Source organism: Cibotium barometz, chromosome 9 (assembly GCF_041138505.1).
Source record: "Cibotium barometz isolate CiBa-2024 chromosome 9, ASM4113850v1, whole genome shotgun sequence".
In the NCBI taxonomy this organism is placed as follows: Eukaryota; Viridiplantae; Streptophyta; class Polypodiopsida; order Cyatheales; family Cibotiaceae; genus Cibotium; species Cibotium barometz.
In genome coordinates this window covers 43,031,721-43,042,081 of record NC_141054.1, presented here as the reverse complement: position 1 = coordinate 43,042,081, position 10,361 = coordinate 43,031,721, and the positions used below count along the sequence as shown (strand labels likewise).

Genomic DNA, 10,361 nt, shown 5'->3' with positions numbered 1-10,361 from the left:
CTGCATCGACTCGCCGACTGTGCAAGCTGTAGCGGGTGTGGTGGAATGGCGTTAGCGGCTGCGGGGTCCACGTTCCAAGTTTGGTTGAAATATAGGTGAAAAGTATAAATATTTTTGCTGGCACATTGGCGTTCCGACGTCCAGGCTCCAGCTCCGACGACGGGCCAACGTTGACCGGCTGTGGCGGGCCAACGTGCCACGGGGGTATTGTGTGGCACCCCAAAATCTACCTAGAGCCGGCACAACGCCTTTCACCTTAGAGAGGGGCTTAGGCTGAAGCTCGCGCCAAAGCTTGTCTCCTGGAGCTTCCTCATAAGTGATTCCAAGCTGCTTTTTGCTATCCAGGCAGTCTTTCACATACACTTGTACCAAACGAGGAGTTTAGGAAGTCGGAGTTTGTGTAGAGATCTTTGCGACGATTGGGCAATGCATCCCACACAGTCCACGTACGATCAACGTTTGCATGATGGGAAAAGAACAAGGGGTCCCTCCCAGCAGAATAGAAATTGCCCATGTACTCCCCATATGTTTGCCTGGGATCTGGATGGCAGTGTGGGGGCCGAGCTCCAAAGTTCCTCCGGAAGCTTCATCGTTGAAATCCCTGGAAATTTGTGCAAAATTAGAGAAGTAAATATAATAATATTCGATACAAATTAATTCACTTCAATTCAAGCGCTTCTACTTAAAATCGCCCATTCAGCACCATGATATATAGCCATGACAATATTCATGAGGAGTTTAGAGACCTTGCTAGTAGCTAGCTAGCATTTCCAGACACATGTTGATGTGACGACCTCACAGGCGCATGACATACAAACTATCGCCCATTCACCATGATATATGCCCGTGGCATTCATGAGCTCCAGTTTAGAGACCTTTAAATATCTTACAGTTTCCAGTGTATTTTTGAGGTACTTTACAAAGTCTACTCTGCAGATTTTAGATCTAGCGCTGGTAGTTAAGAAAGAGAACACAAGCATGCAGCACGACCTCGACTGATGTGGAGTAGTAACACTGCTTACCCGAAGAGGGGGGCTTCTCCCATGAAGCCGGTGGCCGTTTTGGGTTTGATGAGGGATTGGTACATGACGCTGATATTGTCGCGGATGATTTTGTCATCGGTGAGATTAAGAGAGTTGTCGGAGAGACTGAGGGTGTTGATGGAGGGGGGCAGGTGCTTCTGGTTGCGCTTCTCGTCGTAGAGGGCAGGGTAGGTCTCCAATTGGACGAATATTGCAGGCATAGCATTACCGCCGTTTTTCTCAGTTCCAGTAGGGGAGGGCGAAGGAGGGGTCATTGATCAGGCTGGCCAGAATCCTTTCATGGAAGTAGAGGTAGTAGCGGTGCCAAGGGAAAAAGATGTAGGAGAAGTGTATTTGGAGCTCGGCGCTGCTGTTCTGCGGGGACGGATACGCCCCGTTGCAAAACGCGCAGTGCACGTCGGCCTGTTGCTTGAAGCTTCGCGGATCGGTATCCGGTAACGCTCTCATCAGCTCGTAGGCCTTGTTGTATTTCTGAATATAGGCAGCATCCACCGTGTTCGCCCGCTTCCTCACCTTCAGCACTGAGCCCGGACTCGGCGTGACCAGTTTCGCCGGACTGGCCGACTCCGGCAAGCAGCACGTCACGGTAACATTCGCACTCGTGGACACTGTCGCCGGCTGACACTTGGTGAGGTCTGGCGGCGTCACCGGCACTCCCACTGCCGGGTAACTAAGCAACGTGGACACACCCGCTACTGACGCAGCTAGCAGCTCTCGCCTCTCCAGATTAAGTGACGCATCCGGCCAGCTACACTCACCCACATCAACCATATGTTTACTACGCTTGCCGGTCACCTCATCCTTACTCCCAGCTTCGGCTCTCCATACGAGGGTTCTGGAGCCGCCTAGGCCAGCACTATCACAAACCCCCCTCCCCCTGCAAACAGAACGCCGCAGTTTGAGAAGTGCCGACTCACCCACGCAAAAGCGAGACTCGCTGGATGACTGCAGGGTGCAGAATGCAGTTGGGACAAAGGAAGCCATGGCTAGGACTCACAGTGACATGCCCCCGCCCCTCGAGTATTAATAGGCATTTGAGGGGGGTGTCGCGCTTCCCAATGATGCGCGCTATGATTAGGATAGGCAAGAAACCATATGACATAGGGATTAGGGAGAGCATGCTGATGCATCTATTATGCTATAATCCTGCTTTTCAGCACGTCAATTGTGATCAACAAAAACCATGCAACTTTATGATCGCGCAAGCCTTTTCTGGCGTATATTGGAATTTGGACCAAATAGGTGCCTCCAAAACCATCACAAACCCATGTAGATAGGCATAGCTATAGCCTCACTCTAAATAATCTGTCAAACAATTGCTCTCCATGATATTTTTTTAGCATACGTGCAAATAAAACACATCTCAGTACCTTGTTTTTTTAAAAAAATTATATGAACTTTATTACATTAAGGATATTTTACCCCAAGAGTGCGATATCGTGCAAGATATGACCTCTCTTTCTTTTGTGTTTTAGGAATCAAACTAGGACCGTTAACATTTGATCAAACAAGGAACTAAGACCCTAACCAGGGCTCAACAAAAACGGCATTTGAATGTATTTTAACTGGCTAAAATTTGATGAGACTGGCTAGAAATATATCAGACCCTTCAAAATAGGAAAAAAATTTGCAAATTTAGCCTAGAAAATGAGTTTGTTTATAAGCATGTCCTTATTTTAAATGCTTTAAAAAAAATGCTTTTTTTTTTCAAAAAAAGGGGCACGTATATTAGAGAATAAAGAGAGAATCCAAGAAACAGATGCCACTTGTCCAACATGCAGTGGACAAGTGGCTGGCTACACGTGTCATCACATGCTAGATGACCAACTACTGGCTATCTGTCGCTTCCACTCGAGTGAGGCAGCTCCACATGCATGCACTATTTCTCGTTCGCTTCTGCGCCTGGGGGTGGCTTGTTGCGGCTCATCTCTTCGCCCTTTCTGGCGTGCAGCTTCCTCAGATCGCAGGGATCTGTCACGAGTTTCCTCCCGGCACGATCATGGAATGCTTGAGAGGGTGCTCCTGGTAATGAGTAGGAGGCAAGCTCTCAGGTGATTTTCTGGTTGTTCTGTTTTAATCGTTTTGCTGCCGCTTCGAGGGAAGGGAGGCGTCCAGAGACCGTCTCCTTTGAAAGGCGATCTCCTCGGGCAGTCTGTAGCCTCTGGTTCTTCTTCAGCGAGATGCTGGTGGGGTGCTGAGATGTTCGCTGATCTGGAATGCTTTTCCTCCTCCTTCCTAGTGCCGATCGATCTTCTCTTTCTTCTTCCCCTTGCAAAGGAACTGCAGGGTCCTTCTGGCTCACCATTCTGGGCGCCGGATGAGGCTTGTTGTGGAGCATCTTCTTGTTTTGTACTGGGTTCCTCTCCCTTTTAATCTAATCCCATTTCAATCCGTGTGCAGGAGCCCTTAAAGGGGTCGAAGGGGGATCGACCTCGGTATGGCTGTCTTCTTTCCACTTGGCTCGCTTCACAGCGAGAGGCGGGCAGGCATCTTCTCTCAGGTATCAGATGAGCAGGTTCAGGGTACCTCTGCTCTGATTCTTCCTTTTTTCCTCTTGCAGGTGCATCAAAGGACTGAGGGGCTCTACCTGGTATACGAGTTCCTCGCTTTTGCAGGCTCTCCCAAGGGGTCGCTGGCGGATTTTCTGACTGAGTATTTCCTTCTTCTTCCTTGATCCACGAGTTCGACTTGCGGAGGAGTAGACCGACTGGAGGAGAAGCACATGACCTGCAGGTCACTTGCCGAGGCTTATCCCTTGTTGTCTCTGCCTCCTTGCAGGGATCTGGTTGACAATTGTATTGAACTTTGATGGCATCCTGACTCAAATGACTATTGATTTTTGCTGTGTGGGTTCGCATTGATTATTCTGATTAGAGACATGATAGCTGCATGTAGATCGACTTTACAGGCTACAGATTAATTCAATTAGTGCTCTGTCTTTGGTCATGACTAGATTGATTTTTTCTCTGATTGAGTCCAATTTGGACTTGGTATAGTCTGAGGCTTTCTTGTTGAATTTGATTTCTAGCTTTTTCTCAGAGTTGATTAAAGAAGGCAATCTTTTAGACCAGTATCTGCTGCATGATGAGTTTAGACTAACTGAAAGCGGGGGTCCTTTGATTTCTGGATTGTTGAACGTTGCTGCTATTCTCAGCATCCATGCATGCCATAGATATTCGCTTCTAATGACGTTCCACAGAGTATCTGAACATCCTAAGGCTTCTCCCAGTAAAATCTGTTTCCAATTTAAAGTTTTGCCCCATTTAGCTGTTATGCTTTGAAGTAGATTGAAAGAATGAGAGATGTGCTGGCACTGAAGGAAAATGTGAATATCATCTTTTGGGAGTCCACACCTTGCACATTGATTAGATGTCACATTGAATTTAGCTGCCTTGGCTTGGGTCCATAGGGCTCTATAAGCAATAAGCCATGCTAGGCATGACTTCTTAGGATCAGTGTGGGGGTTCCAGAGGTTCTTGAGGATATTGTACCATTTTTTCCGGTCCCACTGAGTGTTCCATCTACGGTTGAGGGTTAGGTGGATGGGAGGAGCTTTAGAAATCTTAGGGATGGGGAGAAGAGGTTTATTGCCTGTCCATTTGTAAGCACAGATGTTGAAGGCAGAGGGGTTGTTTAGCTTCCAGGTCTCCTGCTGATCCCATTCCGAGGTTCTGCTTTGCACAAGGTCCAACTCAGGGGTCCTGCACAGTCGAATCTGGCCACAAGTTCAGCTCTTGAAAGCCAGGTTCCTAGATGTTGGTTCCTGAGATCTGCCCAGGTTACAATGCCTCTCTTGTGAAGGTTTAGAGCTAATTGAGCTTCCTCTGGCTGGAGGGGGGGGAAAGGGAGACTGGACCACCAACAGGAGTCCCAGGCCAGAGCGCCTTTTGAAATGCGGGGGTTTGGGGCTGGGTTTAGGTAAGATTTGATGTTATTCCAAGCTTTCCATATTGAGGATACTAGTTGACTGCCTTTGGGAGAGAAGGGGAACTTGGAAACAACTATGGTTGAGAGGGGTAGGTTGTTCCATTTATTGAAGCCAGTGATGACAAACCTGGGGGTGTCCTTGAGGAGAAGTTGGGCCCAGTCTTCAGAAGGGTTAGCACATGCTCTTATGATCCACTTGGCTGCCATTCTATTGGCAGTGATCCTGATATCTTGAATGCCTAGTCCTCCCTTTGCTTTAGGGGTGGTGCAGATATCCCACTTGACTTTGGTTATGCTCTTGTTCCAAGGGTCGCCGCCCCAAAGAAAGTTCCTGCACAGCTTGGTAAAGTTGTTCAGATCAAAATCTAGTGGCCTCCAGCAGCTGATAAAATAGATGGTATAGGGCAGAATGAAGTGGTTGAGGACCATGATCCTCCCTGCCAAAGTAAGCTATCTTCTTTTCCATCTCAGGAGCTTGTTGTCTATTTTTTCCATGACCCACTGCCATCTTTGTCTAAGAGTGACCTTAAAGCCCATAGGTATTCCTAGTAGCCTGAAGATCTCACCGTCCTGAAGGAGATTGCAGCCTGCTTTCTTAAGCCAGTCAGGTGGCGGATCTATGAGTGTTTTGATGCCTGTTTTATAATGGTTGATTGAAGAACCTGAGGCCATGCAGTAGATTTGTAAGCATTCCCAGAGAGCCTTTATACTTCCTTCTTCGTTGGCTATCAAGCAGTTGGTGTCGTCAGCGAACATCTGTGTACACATCTGGTCTCCATTAGGGAGCTTTATTCCCTCTATCTCTCCTTTTTTCATCTTGTCCTTGATGAGCCAGTTGAGGCCGTCTGAGGCTATGGCATATAAGAGGGGGGCTAGCAGCCTTGTCTGATGCTCTTCTGAAGCGGGAAGGGGGGGCAGAGAGCTCTCCGTTGTATATTATCTTGGCTTTGGCATTGCCGAAGAGGGTTTTGACCATGTGGGTGAAATGGGGTCCCAAACCCATATCCCTTAAAGACTGGAGGATGAAATCCCAGTGCATTCTGTCATATGCTTTTTCAAAGTCTATCTTCATGAAGAGAAAATTAGTTTTCTCAGCATATTCAAAGCCTTCCCAAAGAGCTATGATGGCGTCTAGGATGTAGCTGCCCTTGATGAAACCTTTCTGTTCCTTATTTATCCAGCTATTCATGTGCTCGGACAGACGGTGGGCAAGGGCTTTGGCGATGATCTTGTACACACTGTTAAGCATGGTTAGAGGTCTCCAGTTTCCTACTTCCTCCTTGGGGCCTTTTTTGTGAATAAGCTTGATAAGGCCTTGATTAGATTGGGTGGGCAATGCTCCGTATTTGATCGCTTCTTGCCACACTTGGAGGATAGGGTCTACTAATACCTCGCTGAAGGTTTGGTAGAATTCAGCAGCCAAGCCATCTTCCCCTGGGCTTTTATTAGGTTTGAGAGATAATATTACCTTTTTAATTTCCTCGTGAGAGATGTCCCGCTCCAGAACTTTTGCTAGATTAGGAGGAACAGTGGCTTCCCTAGCATCTTTGATGGTCTGCATGGCCTTTAGCTTGCTTTGAGAGGGGGGTCCTGTATCAAGGAAGATATCCCTGTAATATTCAGTTAGGAGCTTCTTGTTCTCCTCGTGGTTGCTAGCCTTAATTCCATTCTTGAAGCAAAGGAGGGGGAGGTGTTCTTGTCTTTGTTTCACTTTCAGCATTTTGAACATTTCTTTGCTCGGTCTATCAGCTTTACCTGCCCACCAGTCTCTGGTGTAGAGTTTGGCTTGCTGGAGGGCTATTTCCTCCTCCCTTTTGATTTGAGCTCTGAGCTGGTTAAGGTTTCCAGGGTTGGTAGAAGACTCCTGCATCCGAAGTTGAGATTGAAGTTTTCTGAGCCTGCTGGTCCTGTGGGCTGTAACCTCCTTCCTTACTTGCTTTAGGAGGTTTTGAGTGGACTTGATAGCTAGGTTCCAGGCTTTAGCCGGGGGGAGGTTGTAGGAGAAGAAAGATTCCACTATGGACTATCTCTTCCTTGACCAGGGGTATTTTAAAAAGGGCTGGATCAGTGTGGAACCAACCAGCCTTGTGTCTGGTGTCTTGATTATCCATGGTGGTGATAATGGGATAGTGGTCGGAGATGCAAGTCGAAGTGTCGACCAGACATTCACATCTGTTGTGTTTTGCAACAATTTCATTGCTAGCATAGGCTCTGTCCAGCCTGGCTTTCCTGGTGAGCTCCCCTATTGAATAGTTCTGCCACGAGAATATTCCTTCTTGGCCTAGGTCTTGAAGATTGAGTTTGCGTTTGACTTTCTCCCAAGCAAGCTTTTCTCTTCCAAATAGGGCCTGACCCTTGGCTTGGAACCTGTCTTGGAGGGATTCTACCATGTTGAAGTCTCCCAAGATGAGGGTGGGGGCCTGCAGGTTGAGGAGAGAGTTCCAGGTATCAGTCCTTTGCGTTTGGGGCCCGTGGGCGTAGATCCCAGCAAGAGTGAAGTTGTTTAGGTACACTGCTATCCATTGGTTGTTGTGTCCTATGTGGAATCCCTTAAGCTCAGAGCTGAGGTCGAGGTGAATGCCCACAGCCAATCCTCCACTTCCTTGTGAATGCAGGGTGTGAATCCAGAAGTGGTCAGGAGAGATAGTGTTGAGCCTTCTGTTCAACTCTTCTCCTGTAGTCTTAATCTCCACTAAAACAATGATGTCCAAGAGGCCTTTGGTTTTAAGCCACTGTCTGACAAGTTGAACTTTCTTCAAGTCAGTTAGGCCTTTTACATTGAAGCTGGTTATTTTCATTATCTTTTATTAGGGGGTTTGTTTGCACCTCCCTTGGTGGCTGACTGGGGGGGTGGCACCAAGTTGCGCTCTCCCTCTCTTGAGCTCTTTACTGATCTCCATGTCATTGGGTACAACATGCTGTAGAGATGCTCTGTTCTCCTTTGTTGGGCTGGAAACAGTACCCATTTCTGCATCGTCAATGTTATCCACCTCCTTCTCGAGTCTCAGCTTGTTTAATGGAGTACTTTCCACGCAGTCCTGTTCCTCTTCAGTAGCCCCTGGTTCTGGTATGGCAGCCAGGATAGAGCACCTGTTAGGCTTAATTATAGGCACAAGGGTTTTGGGTTTGACAGTTGGCTTGCGTCTGTTGCCTACTGAATTTTCAGGCTCTTTGGAATTAGAAGGCGGATTGGAAGGGGGGGGGACTGGCCCAATGGCTGAGGGGGGGGAGCTTTGTTAGCTAAGTGAGGAAGAATGATTTGAGGGTTCTTGATAGGACAGTTTCTAAAAAAATGCTTTTATCTAGCCTTGACCCTGACACCATAAATGGGAAGCCACATTGAAATTAGGCAATGGTCGTTCAATAAGGACAATGTAATGAGGCTGTACAATGAAAGTGCTTTGGGTTTTCATTACTAAAAAAAGAAGAAGAAAGAAAGTAGTGTCTCGGTGTCAAGTATATATTTTTTTATATAAAAACCAATGAAATAAAGCATGACTTTCAAGCCCAACCGATTTATATTAAAAAATTGCATAGATTAATCGGTTTTATAACTAAGACTTCAAAAATTGAATCTTTAAATTCAAGGCTAGACAAAATTATAACCGATTTCTCTCAATGCAGTGTCGAGTCTGGACTCCGGAGCACTGGCAGGGTCCGTGGGATGATGGATCACGTGCCACCGCTTGACGTTAGTGAACCATCCTCGAGACTATAGCTATTGGTTTAGTGTATTGTTCGAAAAAAGACCAGGGTTTAGTGTAGTCTGCACCTGCATATTTTGAAAAATACCTTCAAATTTAAAATTTGAATAAAAATACTCAGATTTCAAGATTTTTCTTTATAATAATTCTACAATTTTTAGATAAAGGTTTTCCACTTTTTGGAAAAATACTTTTTTTTCGAACAATGCAAGTTCACTAACGAGTCTTCTTAAATTATTGCATGTGCTATGTACACGTATACTCTTGTCTACTTCAGTACTAAATTTTAATAGTGTCAGGGTCAAGCTATGGTAATTTCAGCCCTGAGATGGCGGGTGCAATGAGGGTGACCTTGCTCTCTTTGATGGTATCATGCCCGTTTTTAGGTATGTTGGTCATAAAATACAACCATTTATTTTGAAATATCGTCAGAAAACAAAGTAAATTATGAAGGAAAGGGCATTACTTCTACTAAACCCATTATTTTGAAGGATAACCAATGTGCCAAAAATCTTCCTTGATTGAGGTTCTCTTAAGAAAACCACAGGTAAGAAACATCCAAAATTCAACACAGTCCATCAAATAGCAGGCATGGGAACAACCGGGTAAAGTTTCAGAATCCAGCTGCTAAACTAGGAGTAAGTAGTAACTCTCCTTAAAAAGTGTACTAGTACTTAAATCTTAATCAAGATTCTAGAAGAGGATTAGATGCTAAAAGAGTAGTAAATGATAACTCTCCTTAAAAAGTGTACTAGGACTGAAATCTTAATCAAGACTCAAGAAGATGATTGGATGCATTACTAGCTTACTAACTACGAGGCTATTCATATGGTGCGTTGGCCACTGGCCACTAGTGGTCAAGGGTTGTGGCCTAAGGGTCACCATTATTTTGGTTCATGCATGCGCTAGATAGCCACAACTGGTGGCATTGTAATATATTTTAGAGTGTCTTTGTGTGTATAGTACTTTCATTTCTTTGCCTCCTTTTCTTGCGATTCTTAGTTTGTGTGTGCTATTTGTGTTATGTATGACCATGTGCCTCCTTATTTTTCCCTCATTAATACCTAGTGAGTGAAGCACTAGCCACATCATTTGAACGACAATGAATAGTGAGCACTCTATGAAGAAGAGGACTAGATGCAACTACTAGCCTATTACAATGAGCACTCTTTATTAGTTAGTTGGCTTTAGGCCTTAGCTTAAAGAAATAAACTCTATTGGAATAATCTTCAACTAAATTTTAAATTCACAAAAAATATATATGAATGAAACATCTATAGCTTCATAATAAAAGATATACATACGAATCATCTATAGCTTCATAAGAAAAGATATGTATAAAATATCTATAGCTTCAATATAAAAAAATATGTCGCTCATCTATAGCTTCATAAAATGAAATGGATCTAGACCAAAGATCAAGAAATCAACACATAAAGTCCAAATCTAGCATCCATTTGATGGGCATTAATTTGATGGGCATTAAACACATATGAGAAATCCATGTGATTATGATGAAAAGAGAAGAAATCCACATGCACATGTATCAAAGAAGGTATGTGCATAAGGCCTAAATGATTCATCCTCTCTCACCATGAGGATGGGTATCAAGCTTGCCATGAGCCCTAGACGATGAAAGCCCATCTCCATGAAAGGAGCCAAGAGTACATGTAAGTCAACATATGAA

At 45.2% G+C, this 10,361-nt stretch overlaps 1 protein-coding gene across 1 annotated transcript; it reads right to left on the bottom strand.

Moving 5' to 3' along the window:
* Positions 1-278: 278 nt before the first annotated feature.
* Positions 279-2,077, bottom strand: LOC147635606 (polyphenol oxidase, chloroplastic-like). Its single transcript, XM_086802214.1, has 2 exons — positions 1,023-2,077; positions 279-601 (listed from the first exon to the last, which is right to left on the bottom strand). Exon 1 carries the CDS (start codon positions 2,025-2,027, stop codon positions 1,263-1,265), a length of 765 nt encoding a protein of 254 aa, XP_086658340.1. The 5' UTR covers positions 2,028-2,077; the 3' UTR covers positions 279-601; positions 1,023-1,262.
* Between the last annotated feature and the right edge of the window lie 8,284 nt (positions 2,078-10,361).

What these genes read in the sequence shown, in the direction of transcription:
- LOC147635606 (XM_086802214.1), bottom strand. Translation starts at nt 2,027, where the DNA reads ATGGCTTCCTTTGTCCCAACTGCATTCTGCACCCTGCAGTCATCCAGC.